We start from the raw sequence: 17,550 nt of genomic DNA on the forward strand, positions 1-17,550 counted from the left end.
CGAATACACAAGAGGTTAAATAAAATATGTTAAAAAGTATAAGACAGAAGACAGGATGGAATAGAACTGAATCCAAAAGACAGATAAGTGAGGTATGGAAAATGACACCAAAGTTTCCATTTTAAGCATCAGAGTCAATGGCAACGGCTCTTACCACCATAAGAAATGACAGCCAGTTAAAGGAAGTTAATAAATTCCATCTGAGCCATCGTGAATCTGATATACTACACAATTTTTTTAATTAAAAACAAACAAACAAAACAACCAGATACTGCCAGATAGATGGAAATACAAAAATGAAAAACAAGAACCCAAATTCACTAATAGGAGACAGGCTAAAAAAATACTATGTAAAATGGGCTATGATGCAAGTGTGTACAGATAAATGCAGGATGGAGATGAAGACAGCTCTTGAAGCCAGCCTGGGAGCATACATAAAATACTACACAATGGAATATACAAGTCCAGAGATTAGAAGAGAGCTCTCAAATTAAGATATGAAATTAGAGTCATTAGTACAGAACACAGAGGTCTAGAGACAACTTAGGAAAGTTGAAACAATAAGAAACGAGTGAAGAACAGAACCTTAGGGAATCCAACATCTAGGATACAGGCAAAAGATAAAATGTCAATAAACTGCAAAGGAATTACCAGAAAGATGGGAAGACGGGGGAGACATCTAAGAATTATCCCAGAGTAAAGGGAAGAATGAATGGTCAACGAACCCTAAATGCAGCTGAGAGCTCAGGTAAACTAAGACTGAAAACTGTCCACAAGAGCAGTTTCAAATAGTGCTGCTCTAGGGCCAAAAGCCAGATTACAGACGTGGAATGAAGATAGACTTTTTTCAAGAAGTTTAAAAATGAAAAGAAACAGACAGGGTATACATAGAAAGAAGGATCTGCAGTGGTTTTTTTTGTTGTTTTTACTCTAATGGGAGAGGCTTCCGCTGGCTAAGGACTAATAAGTGAGAGAGAAAGACCGAGTCAAAAAATGTGACTACTTTTGATGGCACACGGCCCCTGAGGTAGGAGAGAATGGGGTCCTGAAAAAGAATGGAGAGATGAGCCTTTCACACTTCTTTCACTGTCCTATGAGAAGGTAGCAAAGGGGGCAGAAATAAGCACAGATGTATTTAGGACGGCATGAGGGAGTATAAACTCAATGAACTCAATTGGACAGATTCCATTATCTCTATGATGTAGCATATAAGAGTATCTACTGAAAATGAGAAAAAAAAAGGTGGGAGGAAATACTGAATTTCTGCAGACAGAAGAGACTTATACACAGACATACATCTTCAAGCAGAGGGTAGAGTTGAGATTGGAGGCCACAAATTTGTAAGTGGCATCCCACCACCACATGGTCATGAGATGTCCCCCAAAGTTAAAACAGACAGGGTGGGCACAATGGCTCACGCCTGCAATCCCAGCACTTTAGGAGGCCGAGGTGGGCGGATCACCTGAGGTCAGGAGTTCGAGACCAGCCTGGCCAATATGGTAAAACCCCATCTCCGCTAAAACAATACAAAAATTATCCAGCCGTGGTAGGAGGCACCTGTAATCCCAGCTACTTGTAAGGCTGAGGCAGAAGAATCGCTTGAACCCAGGAGATAGAGGTTGCAGTGAGTAGAGATTGCACCACTGCACACCAGCCTGGGTGACAGAGCAAGACTACGTCTCAAAAAAAAGAAAAGCAGAGAAGGTAAATGACTGGAGTTTGCCAACATGATGCAGGAGTAGTGAGTGAGTGAGGATGTGCCATAAGGCCAAGCAATGAGAACAGTATCAGAGTGATGGGAGGGCACCTGTCGGAATCATGCAGGTAACTTTCTCGCAACTATATACCACAAAAGATCTTCATGAGACAAAGCAGTGAGAGTAAGGAGAAAGAAAGGTGGAAGATTAGAGCAGTTACAGTCAGGGAGGACAATAAAACAGAATGTATATTTCCAGAAGTACACTGTCCTGGGTCCACAGTGTGTTCATGAGGGTGTGTGTGAAGTATGCTATTTCATCTATTTGTTTGAATGTCAGTTATGAGGCTAAAAAGTACCTGCTTCTTCTATCGCCTGACTCTTAGGCAGTCCCCACTACAGAGATGTTTGTTCTAAGCATTAGAGCAATGGTTCTCAACCCCAGCTGCACATCAGATAAACATTCTAAAAAAAAAAAAAAAAAAAAAAAAAAAAAACTGAAACCTGGGCCTCACTACTAGTCAAATTTAACTGGTTTGGTATTTATATTTTAAGCTTCCTCAGCTAATGCTAAAGTGAAGTTAGTGCCAGGAACCACTGCTTTCCAAAGAATAGGGCTTTGGATTTATATTACAGAATTAAAGAAAAACTGAGTGGCATGGAAAAAAGTAAGGCAGGAAGATGGTGAAAGAGGGTCTAAACACTAAGATATTTAAAGATGCCCTGAATAGAAAAATTGGAAAACCATTAAAGTATAGAATCACACTCCACACACAAAAATAATAATAATGTTTCTGAGAGTTCTGTTAAAGGTTCTAGAAAACTCAGGAGTTAAATGCTTTGCTGTACCCAATGACTAAGAAAAAAGGAACCTAGACTTTACTAAGCTCAAAGAATTGAAAACCAACACTTAGCAGCTCTCCAGGTCAACTACAGTTCACAATTCTCTGGAGGAAAACGCAGCCCATAGTACAAGTCTGACAACACCTCTAGATCTGCGGAATCACCTATTCTACATAAATGGTAAATGGCAAAAGAAGCAACTATTATATTCTTTCACACATTAAAAGGTTTTTTTTATTTGGTTGCCAGATTTTATTTCCACACCAGTTATCTTCTTCTTAACAAGTTACACCTATAATCTTAAAATCACCCAGTTATTTTACAAATAACTTATCCTTTATTTGCCACTATTCTAACATACTTGTTAAGTTTTACAACAAAGCACAAGTGATGCAGAGATGAAGTGTTAGTCATAAGGACCAATAAAGAAAAAATGAGGCGCTGTCTGCGGTCTTCCCCACATGGTCTGTTTACAGGTAACATTACAACTCTTTCAAGCTCCTCCCAGACACTATGTTTATAGAAGTGCTAGACTATATACTTTTGGTCCACCCATATTTAACGTTTTTGGTAAAAATTACTTCATCAGTAGAAAGGTTTGTACCTTGCTATCTCTAGCTCAGTCTCAAGAATTTTAAATTCTAACCAACTATCCAAGTCACTCAGAGGTCGTTTGTGTTGTAGACCTACTGAAAATTAGACTTACCTTTAAATTGACTTTTTTTTCCAAAACTAAAGGAGTACTTTTTCTTCCAGCATTAAGGTAGCTCAACATGTTCCTCTTCTAATATTTAGCCAACAACTTAAGAAAACCTTGATTCCTCTCATTTGGGCCATAAGAAAGCAGTCTTTTCCCAAAAAGTTGTTTCAAAACTCTAACAAGAGTGTATAGCTATTTTCACACACTGAAATAGCAGATTTATATACTTGTGGCTTACAATACCACCAAAATTCTCTAGACAAGGTTTATTCTATGGTTTCCATTAAGGAAGAGAATTCTAACTAAATTATTTTAGGCTCAGTGCTCTCTAAGGCCATAAAGCAGTACTACAGCATAATGAAAAAAGCACAAAACTGAGAAGGGCCTGACCAGTTCTCCCAGATGGTATTAAACTTGCTGTGTGGCACTGGACAAGACATTTCAACGTCTTTGGCTCTCAAATTTCCCTATTCTTTGTGAAATCAGACTAGAATCACTGTGATCCAAGATAGCTACTGGCTCAACATTCAATAAAATGCAGAAGATACAAGTCTTTTTTTCTAATAATCTGTATTTTGTAAGCATAATAGAATTAAACCATAAAAGATACCTCAATCAACACTACAGCCAGACTTACTTCTCCTTAGCAGTCTTATTTTGTTTAATTGCTGACAGTTAAAAACTATTTTGACCCAGAATGGCATACTACTGTAATCTCTATGCTTAATTTCAACCCCTAACAAAATAGTGCCACACTACAAACGGTTTCTTCACCTGTTCCCTAATGAAGTTGAAAGTAATTCCTTGGCCTTGAATTTAAAGATACATGTACAGGGCTGATGAAAGCCATCTGTTGGGAACTATGACTTTCATGTGAAAGGAAAAAACCAGAAGGAACTGCTTTCATTTTCCTGGGAACCAGCTGCAGCTGAATGAGTCCTAATCCTGCTCCAGCTGGGACAAGCAGAAGGGTGAAGTTACTCTTGGTCTAATTCACTCGCTGCAGATGCTTTGTGAAATGACTCCACCCCTGAGTAGCCAATTGGTAAACAACTTTATCAGAATGAAGCTCTTAATAATTCCTATACATAAATCAGAGCATGAAAAGTACTCATTATTATAATTTTAAGAAACACTCTCCAGGACACCAGAAAAAAATAAATTTTTAATTCTATTTAAACCAGCAAACTTGGCACCTAGATTTTAGTCCTCTTACATAGCTAAGAACCAAGTCGGTATGACAAATATACTTTCTCTAAAACTTTAAATGCAAAGAGAAAATAAATCTAAAAGATGTTAAGGAGATTCTTACAGCTTCAAGAAGACTGAATGATATAAATTTTCTCTGCAGATTAATCACAGTTCCTGTTAAGTATTTGCTCTCCTAGTATTAAACGTAAGTGTAACAAAAAAAGTATTGGTCCACATGTCCAGGATAAACTAAAGAAAAACAGGCAGGCCGGGCGCGGTGGCTCAAGCCTGTAATCCCAGCACTTTGGGAGGCCGAGACAGGTGGATCACGAGGTCAGGAGATCGAGACCATCCTGGCTAACACGGTGAAACCCCGTCTCTACTAAAAAATACAAAAAACTAGCCGGGCGTGGTGGCGGGCGCCTGCAGTTCCAGCTACTCGGGAGGCTGAGGCAGGAGAATGGCGTGAACCCGGGAGGCGGAGCTTGCGGTGAGCTGAGATCCGGCCACTGCACTCCAGCCTGGGCGACAGAGCGAGCCTCCGTCTCAAAAAAAAAACAAAAAACAAAAAAAAAAAAACAGGCAGCAAGGATAAAAAAGAAACTTAATGTATTTTGCATTTCCTTATATTCATTTTCCATTTAGTTTTCTATAAGACACATGGAAACTTGTATTATTAAATACTATTAAATACCTATTAAATAAATATCATGTGTCTATAAAACTTAATCATATAGAGTTCTTTTGAGACTTCAATAAGAAAGTACATGTTAAAGCTCTTAAAAAAGTCTCCAACACATCATCAGCCCTTAACAAATGTGAGCTATTAATAGGTTTCTATAAGCAACTCTTTACATTCCCTTAGCCTACTGATGCAGGGCAAAGAAAAAACGAAGTTAAGATGGTTAGATCCTCTAGATTTCTATTCCTGAAGCCATTTGTGGTACCTGATGTCTTCATTAATTTCTTCTTTTATTTCACCAATTGGAAGGTAGACCAAGAAAGAGTAAAGTACTCAGTCGCTAGAAAAATGTCTAGGTTGTAAGTATAAAAAAAATTGGTGGCTGGGTGTGGTGGCTCACACCTGTAATCCCAGCACTTTGGAGGTCGAGGTGGGTGGATCACCTACGGTCAGGAGTTCGAGACCAGCCTGGCCAACATGGCAAAACCCTGTCTCTACTAAAAATACAAAAAATTAGCCGGGCGTGGTGGCGGGTGCCTATAATCCCAGCTACTCAGGAGGCTAAGGCAGGAGAATCGCCTGAACCTGGGAGGTGGATGTTGCAGTGAGCCAAGATCGCACCATTGCACTCCAGCCTAACCGACAAGAGCAAGACTCTGTCTCAAAAAAAAAAAAAAAAAAAGAAAAGAAAAATTGGTTTGGTATAGAACTTTGGATTAGTAATGGCTAACCCAAGCTTTAATAGTTCAGTAGTTTTATTTTGGGGTGTGTCATGGGCTGAAAATTACCAAAAATCATTGAGCTAGAAGATCAAAAAAATCTGTACACTTGGCCAGGTATAGGGGCTCACACCTATAATCTCAGCACTTTGGGAGGCCAAAGCAGGTGGATTACCTGAGGTCAGGAGTTCAAGATTAGCTTGGCCAACACAGTGAAGCCCTATCTTTACTAAAAATAAAAAAATTCGTTGGGCGTGGTGGCGCATGCCTGCAATCCCAGCTCTTCGGGAGACTGAGGCAGGAGAATCGCTTGAACCTGGAGGCAGAAGTTGCAGTGAGCCAAGGTTGCGCCACTGCACTGCAGTCTGGGCAACAGGGTGAGATTCTGTCTCAAAAAAAAAAAGAAAAAAAACTGTACAGCTGATTGCACTTAAACAGATACTATTTTACAACATATCTCGGAGTTATTTTTCAATTTCTGAATTTTTAAAGAATAAATCTGCTGAGACAAAGTTAGTTCCTAACCAGATTTACAATTAATCCACCTCAATGACTTGTTAGTAGCAAATTTTTATTTCTAGCCCACTGCTCCTGGTACATTTGGAGTCACAAACAAATGGTATAAACAATGATGTCAGAAATGTACGGCATGGGCCGGGCGCGGTGGCTCACGTCTGTAATCCTAGCACTTCGGGAGGTGGAGGCAGAGTGGGCGGATCACCTGAAGTCAGGAGTTCCAGAACAGAACTGGCCAACATGGGGAAACCCCGTTTCTATTAAAAATACAAAAACTAGGTGGGTATGGTGGCACATGCCTGTAATCACAGCCGGCAGGCGGGGGAGGCAGTAGATTTGCTTGAACCTGAAAGGCGGAGGTTGCAGTGAGCTGAGATCAGGCCACTGCACTCCAGCCTAAGCGACAGAGCAAGACTCCATCTCAAAAAAAAAAAAAAAAAAGAAATGTATGTCATAAAAAATTTTTAAATTATTAAATGTAACAATTATTGAGATCAATCCATTTCATACGTGATAATATTATAATGTCTATGTTTTCCACATCACTGTATCCTCAATATTTTATCTTTTGCTTTCAGAAGATTGTTTTTTGTTTTCCAAAGTGAACAATCATTCTGTCAAGCAGTCCATGTAGCCCTGAACTTAACAGCATGGACAACTATTCATTGCCTTTTTATATAGTATCAAAGCAAGAATCTGAAATTGAAATTTCCAAGCTTACATTGGTTAACAATTATAAAATACCATGATTCTAACATATAAAATGTGAAACAACTCTACTATAAAGGTCATTTCCAAATAGCTAAATCAAAACTTGATCACTCTTAACTTTCAGTAACTTAAAAATATATCCCTGGCCAGGCGCGGTGGCTCACGCCTGTAATCCCAACACTTTGGGAGGCCAAGGCGGGCGAATCATGAGGTCAGGAGTTCAAGACCAGCCTGGCCAACCTGGTGGAAACCCCATCTTTACTAAAAATATAAAAATTAGCCAGGCATGATGGCATGCACCTATAATCCCAGCTTACTCGGGAGGCTGAGGCAGGAGAATCGCTTGAACCCAGGAGGTGGAGGTTGCACCACTGCACTCCAGCCTAGGCAACAAAGCAAAACTCCATCTCTCAAAAAAAAAAAAAAAAAAAAAAAATCCACATTTTAATCAGTATCTCTACATCAAAAATTTAAATTCTAAATTCCAGTCAAATTCCGCTCTACTTACTCTATAATTTAAAATATAAATTCCAATAAAACAAAATAATTTTGACTCTACTAAGAGTTGACCATAGAGATGTAACTTAGAGTGAAAGGAAAGAGATTTATCATTGGATCTTTCTGCTCCAGGTTACCTAGCTGGGAGTAACCTGAACAATAACATTAGTTGACAATACCTCTCTTCCCTTTCCAACTGAATGCTTTAGCAAATTATAATTCTGTTCCAAAATACTATGCCACCAAATAACAACACTTTTAATGAGCTGGCTGATTACCATGAAAGAGAATACTTTTCTGGGCTACTAATACAGAACACAAACTATATATATTCAAGTAAATTATGTCAGTGTGTAAAATGAACTCAGAAGTTTGAAATCAGGTGAAAATTATTCTTGGAAGGAAACTGAATCTTTCCAAGACTCACTATATAAAGATAATTTTTTAAATGGACCATCACAATCTCAAATAATTGCCTTGCCCACTAAACATCTAATTATTTCTCAAAGTCATGACACTTAATTGGTATGAAAAAATAATAATATAAAAAAATTAACAGTTCATAAACTAAAAAAGGCTTTCAAAAAATGTATTTTGTATCTCTATTCTGTCTGCTTTAATCCCCTCACAGGACCTAAGTCCTAAATCCACTGTTCACGGCAGGCATTCAAATGTTTGCTAAATAAATAATGAATAAGTGAAGTAAATGGAACAAATTACCTTACAGTAATATCTATATATCAAAAAGAAATTTACAAGGAGGAAGTTGCTATTTAAGCCAGTTACACACTATTCTCCTCACCTATAATCCCATGATTCAAGGAAAGCAGTATTTCTGTCCCAAATTAAAGCACTCTGGTATAGCCATACAACTGATCCCTACCATGCCTATCAGAAAATGTTAGTGACAACTGAAATGAAAACTAGTAAGCATAGAAATTATCTTTAAAGCCGGGCGCGGTGGCTCAAGCCTGTAATCCCAGCACTTTGGGAGGCCGAGACGGGCGGATCACGAGGTCAGGAGATCGAGACCATCCTGGCTAACACGGTGAAACCCCGTCTCTACTAAAAAAAAATACAAAAAACTAGCCAGGCGAGGTGGCGGGCGCCTGTAGTCCCAGCTACTTGGGAGGCTGAGGCAGGAGAATGGCGTAAACCCGGGAGGCGGAGCTTGCAGTGAGCTGAGATCCGGCCACTGCAGTCCAGCCCGGGCTACAAAGCAAGACTCCGTCTCAAAAAAAAAAAAAAAAAAAAGAAATTATCTTTAAGGGAAAAAAAATGGCATGTAGGCAAAACCTTTTTTTAATGGACCTCAGATATACAAAACTAGATTACTCATAATCTTTGGTTCCTAACACATTCTTATCACTGGTCCAAAGTGAGTTTTCAAATCTGTTCTGCAAAAAAGAAAAATGGACACAAACAACGAAGGGGGGTGAGGAATTTGTCCTTTTACAATTAGGAAATGTGCTATGAAGTTAACACCAAGGACATTCACGAGTTTGTACTTGAGTGCAGTGATAGCCATCACACGTTACTGCTCCTAAGAGGTGGTCAGTATGGCTATTAGAAAGAATTTGGAGCCAGACTGCCCAAATTCAAATCCTAGCTCTGCCACCTAATATTTGTGTGACTTCTGCAAGCTACTGAAATCTTTTATGCCTCAGTTTCTTCACTTCTAAAATAAAAGTACCTATTTCACTGCTAGAACTGTTATGTTATTAATAGCTAGCTAACCTAACAGTAGCTAGTTATGTTAGAAGATTAAATGAGTTAATATACGTACAGCATTAAAGTAACGCCTGGCACACAGTAAATAAACAAATAAACTCACCATGAACTACCACACTCTAAAGTTAGCTCAAAAATTTCCCTTATAACATGGGTTAAAAACTTTTTTTTTTTTTGGGGATGGAGTCTTGCTCTGTTGCCCAGGTTGGAGTGCAGAGGCACAATCTAGGCTCACTACAACCTCCGCCTCCCAGGTTCAAGCGATTGTCCTGCCTCAGCCTCCCGAGTAGCTAGGATTACAGGCACCCACCATCATGCCAGGCTAATTTTTGTATTGCTGTAGAGACAGCGTTTCACCATGTTGGCCAAGCTGGTCCTGAACTCCTGACCTCAGGTGATCTGCCCCCCTCGGCATCCCAAAGTGCTGGGATTACAGGCCTGAGCCACTAGGCCCGGCCAAAAAACTTTTAATCATAGTATCCCATGGATTCTCCTCAGTACTTATCAATGTGAGAAGAATACAGACTAAAGTTCAAATGTCTTCACAAAAACTCCTCTTAAACGTATTCCAACACAATTGATCTCCCAGAAGGATCAAAACTACTGCTGAAAATCTAACATACAATTCCTTCCAAAGGTTAGTATCACAAAAAAAAAAAAAAGGTAGAATTGAAACCGGAAAAAGTAAAGAGGAACTTGCTCAGGTTACTCCACGCAGTCTTTGAATTTCATCTTCACCTTACAGTTGGTCAGGTTAATAGAAATACCTGCATTAGCATCCCAGAGAAGACAGAACTTTTCTGTTCCAAGCAGAGTGCCTGGTCCACAGTAGGTGTTCAACGACTATATGCCGAACCAATTAATGCCTAAAAGTGAAACTACTTCCGACCTATACACCTTCCTTTCTCCATCACTGTCAAATAAACTCTGGATAATTTTTTTTTTTTTTTTTTGAGAACATCTAGGTTCCTAACAGCAAACCATCAATTCTGCATATGAACTGACTGCTTAGTTTGAAAGAAAGAAAATAGTTAAAATACAATAAAAGGGGCAGAGATAATCTGTTCAAAGGAATAATCCCTCATCCTAGAGTTCACTGTATTACGATTTTGAATGTAAACTTTTCATATCTTTGGGGGAAGTCACACAGGTAATTCACTACTGAAAATAAGACTCCATTTAAAAATACAGAACAGAGCTCATCAACTCTAATTTAATAGATGTTATCATGAAATTAGTTTTCCAAAGAGATCAGTACACATACAAGTCTACTTACTCAAAGAAACAAACTCTATTTTCCCACATGTCTAAATTGAGTTACTTCAGTTAACAGCACTATAGGCAGGGCGCGGTCCAGCACTTTGGGAGGCTGAGGTGGGTGGATCACCTGAGGTTGGGAGTTTGAGACCAGCCTGACCAACCGGAAGAAACCCTGTCTCTACTAAAAATACAAAATTAGCTGGGCATGGTGGTGCATGCCTGTAATCCCAGCTACTTGGGAGGCTGAGGCAGGGGAATTGCTTGAACCTGGGCAGTGGAGGCTGCGGTGAGCCAAGTGCCATTTGCGCTTCAGCGAAATTGCGTCTCAAAAAAAAAAAAAAAAAAACTATATATGAAAGCAATGTAAGCAAATGGGTATTTCTTTTTCATTTTTTCAATTATTAAATCACTTTTGTTTTTCTCACTTTATTTCTCCAAAAGCAAATGGGGCCAGGTGCGGTGGCTCATTCCAATCATCTCCGCACTTTGAGAGGCCGAGGTCGGCAGGTCGCTTTAGGTCAGGAGTTGAGACCAGCCTAGCCAACATGGCGAAACCCCGTCTCTACTAAAAATGCAAAAAAAAAAAGTAGCTAGGCGTGGTGGCACACATCTATACTCCCAGCTACTCAGGAGGCTGAGACAGAACAATCGCTTGAACCTGGGAGGCGAAGGCTGCAGTGAGCTGAGATCACACCACTGAACTCCAGTCAAAGCAAAACAGCACATCTCTACTGAGTTAAACTTTTCTTAATGCAAAGGTGCTATGAAATGGCCTCAACAAAGGTCCTTAGCTCAGCTGCAAAATAAGGACTGCTGGATTAGACGGTTCTCAGGGTCCCTTCCAAAAGTAAAATCCCAGGGTTCTAGGACTTGGATTTGTCTTGCACTGTACTATACTGACTACCTTTTAAAAATATGCTCAAATGACATTTTTATATGGCTAATATTTTTTAAAATTAAAATATCTATTGATAATTCAAGCAAGTGTAATTACAATAAAAGACAATAGGCCAGGCAGGCACGGTGGTTCATGCCTGTAATCCCAACACTTTGGGAAACAGAGGCGGGTGGATCACCTGAGGTCAGGGGTTCGAGACCAGCCTGGCCAACAAGGTGAAACCCCATCTCTACTAAAAATACAAAAATTACCCGGGCATAGTGGTGCATGTTAATCCCAGCTACTTGGGAGGCTTAGGCAAGAGAATTGCTTGAACCTGGGAGGCGGAGATTGCAGTGAGTGAGACTGCACCACTGCACTTCAGCCTCGGCGACAGAGCGAGACTCCGACTCAAAAATAAATAAAAGCAAACAGGTGTCCTAACAAGAACTTATAACATCCACTTCACAGGTATGGCACTGAATTGATCTAACTATAAATTATTTCCTGTTTCCAGGCAGTTAACCTGTTAGATCATTTAATAATTGTAGCAATCCAATCATTGTATTTAACTTCAGCCACATGTGATAAAGAAAGTTTCTACAGGTAAGAGTTCTTAGAGCATACAGAATAAAGCATTTTAATTACTTATCTACCTTGAATTTTTAATACATACTCTTAATAAATGCTCAAATTATATAGAGCCATTTTATGATGAGATTCTCTGTCGATTCATGACTATATGAGAATCATTTCAAGAGTAATAACAGCAAGATTATGTTTTATTTCAATGTTCACAGGGAAAATTGAACCCTAGAATAGATCTCTGAAACTTTCATCAAAGAAAAATACTGTTAATTTTCAATTGTTGAAGAAAAATCTCCAGGTATTCAGTAGGTTGCTAATAATACAACAAATTTAGATCAAATCTCAAATTTTCAAAATACATTCAATGTTAACTTTACCGTCTTTCCACTCTAGGAGTACCCCCTATCATCTTAAGCAAAATGAAGACCATTTTACTTATGTCTACCAAGGTGTGCAGCAACTTAAAGCATCACTGCTCTCCAAGGAACTATAATTCAGAGCACCTCAAGAAAATTTACAGCTAAGATACTAGATCAATGTAAAAAACAGGTACTAACAAAATTCTCCTAATCTCCAAATATCTATTTAAGCACCAAAATTTACTGTTTAAGAAGTCGTACTTTCAACTATACACAATAACATCCTAAAATACAACAGAGTAAAGTATACACCTGGGCATCAAAACTTCCAACTCTCCAGAACTTTACCTTTCTGTTTTTAGAACAGGTGTCACTCAGTTGTCCAGGCTGGAGTGCAGTGGTGAGAGCATAGCTCACTGGAGCCTCAGACCCCTGCACTCAAGCAATCCTCCCCAACACAGCCTCTCAAGTAGCTAGGACTACAGGCATGCCCATACCTGGCTAATTTTTCTATTTTTGGTGGACATGGGGTCTCGCTATATTGCTCAGACTGGGCTCAAACTCCTAGGCTCAAGCCATCCTCCTGTCCCAGTCTCCCAAAGCGCTGGGATTACAGGCATGAACTACTGTACCAGGCCCTCCAGAACTCTTCTAATTTAGGATACTGTATTCCTGTCCCATGCAACTACAGCTGTCATAAATAACAACATTCAGGACTTGATCATATGCAAAGCCATAATACATGATAGAAAGCTATAATACAAACAGCAGAAACAAGAATTGTTAAGTTTGCTTAGTTGCGCATATGGGTCATGAGAATCTGTCTCATTCCTGTCTAACGAGTAAACTGCAACAAAATGGAAAATAGAAAAAGACAGGTTCTCAGAGTCATCTGCTTGTTTCAAATTCAAGTCTCCAGGATTTGGCTGCTCATCAACTTCCAGTAGTAAGGCATTGTAAGAACCTTTAGTTAAAAGTTTTATAGTCTCACGCTGGACTACTCCTCAAGCAAAATAATAAAAAAAAGTTTTTAAAAAAAGGTTTTAAACTAATATGCCACTTTTTCATTGCAATGTAAAAAAGTTCTTTTAGGAAGATTAACATTCTACATTTTTAATCTTGGCTTCAAATATTTCAAAGTACCAGAACAAATCTTGTTCTCATAGCTACAACTCACCAATAAAAAACCAGAGGTGATGACTCCACTAAAGTCCCCAAACAAAAAACTTGAATATAACTTCCCAGAAATGTGAATTTGTAGCATCCTATATCATCAGCTCTATAAACCCGGAGGCATATGCCATTCTTACCTTATCCTTTTCATGTGGAAGAAGGGACACTGGAGGTAAACAGGAAAGAGATTCACAACACTCTTTCCCATCCACATTGGTTGCTTTAGTGTTGAGCCGATAAAGAGGTCCATCTTTAAGGAGTCTGCCATGGCCAATGGCACGTTTGATAGCCAATCGTAACTGCTGGTGAAAGCCAGAGGCAGCACTGCCTCCAAATAATGCAGACACATCCTTCTGACCTTTCAAAAAACGTTCAATGCTTTTCAAAGTTGAGCCACCAGACTCTGCCAAGCCCTCAACTGCCCGCTTTATCAGTTTATTCCAATCCACATTTTGTTTATTATCCAATTTTCCATGGTTCCGAGGCTTAGGAAGTGCTATTCGCCCAGGATTATCAGGATCTTTATAGGAATTGAGTCCTTTATTTGAGACTTTTAAAATCGTTCCATCTTTAACACTCAACTCCAATTGTTCTAAAACAGTTTTACGATCCAAGCCATGGGATGAAGACACAGCATTGCATATCCTTTCTTCTGAAGGACGCTGTTTCTGCTTTTTCACTTTTTTGATGGCCTCCAAAATCCACTCAGTATAAAGCGGGTTTGCGAGTTTTACCATGGTGAAGGATTCTGTATATCCATAGAGTCGTTATCCCTTATCCTGATGCTGAGTAAGTTTTACACCATGGAAACCAAGATTCTCGGAGGCTGGGAACCAGTTAACCATAGCATACAAGTTTTCTGGCCTAAGTCCTTCCTCCTTTCACAAAACAGAATGCCTCCCCAATTGTACTACAGAAATCAAAACAACCTGTTGTTTGAAATGTCTTCCAGCTTCCCAATGAATTTCTCAATAGCACCACACACAGGTCTTGTCATAAAGCTGTAAGAACTCAAGAATATTTCATTCCCGGCTTCAGAGCAGAAAAATGTGCATCTTATGCCTGAAAAGCAATGAAAATAAGGTCAGTTTTCTATCAACACCTATTTCGAACGAAAATAAGCATCCTCATCTTAAAGCAATCAAACAGCAAGTGTTTAGTGGGCACCCTTGCCAATTTCCAAACTTATCTATTAACATTCCAAAACAATCATGTATGTAAACCATTGGGATAAAAAACAAAAGAAAAAAAAAAGATGAGTAATTAGGATACAATGATGAAACACGATGAGTGTTCTAAGAATGACCTTAAGCTACCACTAACCAGAGGGGGTGATGGCTATTCTGTACTCCGCAATCTCTGCTCACCAGTCTAGGAATTTCAACTCTTCCTTGACATCTTTCCCCAAGAAACTAGTCAGCACTTCAACAAGTATCTGGATTAGTAGAAAGAATCCTGCAATGAAAGTAAGAGTGAATCTTTCATCTTTCAAAATTCTAGACATTCAGAGTGGACAAAAACAGTCAATAAGATAGGCAGAAAACGATTGAGAAAAGTTTAGCTATTTCTTACATGAAAAGAAACAATGAATACAATATGCACACCCAGTTTATAATTTAAGTACAGTATTACCTTAATCTTTCCTAATGGAAACAAAAATACTATTGAAAATAGCCTAGTGTGAAAGTGCTGCCTGAATTTAACAATAATTCACTTACATTCAAATTTTAAGAATTATATGCTGATAGCTTCTCCTAACCCAAACTAAGATGTTTCTATCCATATGCTGAAGAGAGTCACAACTGTCAAACTGCGTATAACTAATCCATAGACAGGAAAACTAGACGTGAGGAAGGCCCAGAATCACTGGGGTCAACGCACATACTACATATCAAATGTACAGTACAGAAAAAGAAATGTACTGGCTACTTGTGGGTCTAAAGAGACACCCAAATAATAAAGATATAAATTCAAGATTGCTGTCCTGAAACGAACACTAATAAAACATAAACACAAACGAAATGTCTCTCTGAATCAAAGTAAGTATCCCTACAAAAGAATCTGGTAGATGCAATTTTATTTAATCACTAAAATACTGAATTCTGAATCTAACTCTTTTACCTCGAAAACTAAGTTTAACTGAAGTGTTTTTTAGAACTTCTGCTCTCATTCTAGAGCATTTGCATTACAATATAAACAATGCTAGACAAATGGCTCCCAGCAACTATTCTTAGTACTGACATTAAAATCAAACGGAAAACTAATACACACTAGGAAAGAGATATTACTATTAACTCTGATAGGAAAGAAAAGAGTGAAGCAAACATTCAAACCTGAGCCAAGATTTGTTTTTAAATTAGCTGCCTAAATAGAAGCCCCCTGGGAGAGCTATGCTTCAATTTGGTGAGGGTCTCAAGAGGGTAGATATCAGAGTATTATTACTCCAAGCAAGCTCATTATACAGATATTAAGTCTAAACTAAAAGAGAAGCTACAACCTGAGTTTAAGAAGCTGGGAAGGAACGTCCTAATTAACTAAGCTTCGCAGGTAAAAAAAATGAGTGACAGTCACTCATTGTCTTTCCGGCCGGGATTGTCATCAGTCTCCTGGTCTTCGGAAAGTCAAGCGCCTGCAGCCTCGGATCTTAACTCCCGGAAAGTACACTAGCGGCTAGAGCGAGCGCAACTCGCTTCCGACAGTCCTTCCCGTCCCCATTCCCCACCCCCAAACACGTCTTCGCGCTCTCTTTTCAAAGAGCAAGAAACTTTAAAAACTTGGATCCGCACAGCCCCGCAGCACGCCGACGGGCGCTGCGCCGTTTCCACGCGATGGAAACAGACCCAGAGCACAAGTTAACAATGAAATCACGTGAAGGAGTTCAGAGCGGTGCATCGCCCCGGCCCAGCTCCGCACCCTAAGCTCTGGGGGCCGGCTCCAGGGCGGCGCGGGCTGCTGGGAGCCTGACAGTCGTGCACCGAGCCAAGCGGCGAGGTTGACAGGCGCCCGGCCTCCCCTCGGCGGCGGGGCTGACAGCCCGGCAGACACAACACCACACGTGCTGCGCCTCGCACCACAACACCCGCCGGCCTGTCAGCCCCGCTCGCTGCCTCAGCCCGGCTTGGATCCCCGCGCCCCCGGCTGGAGCCCAAGCCGGAGCCGGAACCCGAGCCGGAACCCGAGCGCCCGCGAGCGCGGGGAGAAGCGACCCGGCCCGGCCCGCACTGCGCGCGGCGGGCGGGTGGGCGCGCCCCGAGGGAGAGCGGGCTCGCCGGCTCCGCCAGCCCGAGGCTCCGCGGCCTGGGCCGCTCGCCGCCCGCCCACCCGCCGGCTCCCCCAGGGCGGGCCCGGCCGGCGGGGTCGGGGGCGCCGGGCCCGCGAGCGCGGGGCCGGGCGGCGGCGCGCGGGGCGCGAGCTGGGGCAGCCGGGCGCCGGGCGGGCGGGCGCGAGGGGGCGGCCACGGCGCCCCAGCCCGAGGCCTGGCGCAGAGCAGCGGGAGGCGGCGCAGGCCGCGGCGGGGCCTGCAGCGGCCCGCCGACCCCGCGAGGCAGCGGAGTGGGCCCTGGAGCGGCTCAGCCTCGGGCTGGGCGGCCAGGGGCTGCCGGGGACGGCCCCTCGGCTACTTACCGGGAGGAAGTAGAGCCCGGATCCCGGGGACCCGGGCCGGACCGCGGAGATGCCCCAAACTGACACGGCCGCCATCTTGGAGACAGTGAGCTCCAGCCGGGGGGAGGGGAGGCGAGGCGGCGGAACAGCCGCGGGGGGAGGGGAGCGTCGCGAGGGAACGGCGGCCTGGGGGAGGGAGCGGGAAGAGCCTGGGCGGGAGGCGAGGGGAGGCGGAGGCCCGGCAGCGCGGGAGGGGGGCGGCCGGGAGCGGGAAGAGCTGGGCCGAGAGCCGGGAAAGGCCGGAGGGCGGGGCGGGGCAGCAGGGAAGAGCCGGCCGGCGGGGTCACGTGGGGCCGGTACAAAAGGCCAAAGCCAGGGTGGGAGGAGGACTCCGTGGGGCTGG

At 41.8% G+C, this 17,550-nt stretch overlaps 1 protein-coding gene and 1 non-coding gene across 4 annotated transcripts in view; both read right to left on the reverse strand.

Moving 5' to 3' along the window:
- Window positions 1–17,293, reverse strand: part of KAT6A (lysine acetyltransferase 6A) — a 123,661-nt gene extending 106,368 nt beyond the window's left edge. For 2 of the 3 annotated variants that reach the window (XM_007962314.3, XM_007962313.3), the window contains exons 1-2: window positions 17,169–17,293; window positions 13,682–14,606 (exon numbers count right to left, since the gene is read on the reverse strand). In XM_007962314.3, the coding sequence (XP_007960505.1) occupies window positions 13,682–14,281 (600 nt within the window). In that variant the 5' untranslated portion in view covers window positions 14,282–14,606; window positions 17,169–17,293. Of the gene's footprint in view, window positions 1–13,681; window positions 14,607–14,867; window positions 15,178–17,168 lie in introns of those variants that run through there. The other variant, XM_073018053.1, reaches the window with a different exon arrangement.
- Window positions 8,861–8,932, reverse strand: LOC119618967 (small nucleolar RNA SNORD112). The gene has a single exon (XR_005235309.2). It is a non-coding gene; the product is annotated as a small nucleolar RNA SNORD112 (small nucleolar RNA).
- Window positions 17,294–17,550: the final 257 nt, after the last annotated feature.

The sequence above is a fragment of the Chlorocebus sabaeus genome, chromosome 8 (assembly GCF_047675955.1).
Source record: "Chlorocebus sabaeus isolate Y175 chromosome 8, mChlSab1.0.hap1, whole genome shotgun sequence".
Classification (NCBI taxonomy): Eukaryota; Metazoa; Chordata; class Mammalia; order Primates; family Cercopithecidae; genus Chlorocebus; species Chlorocebus sabaeus.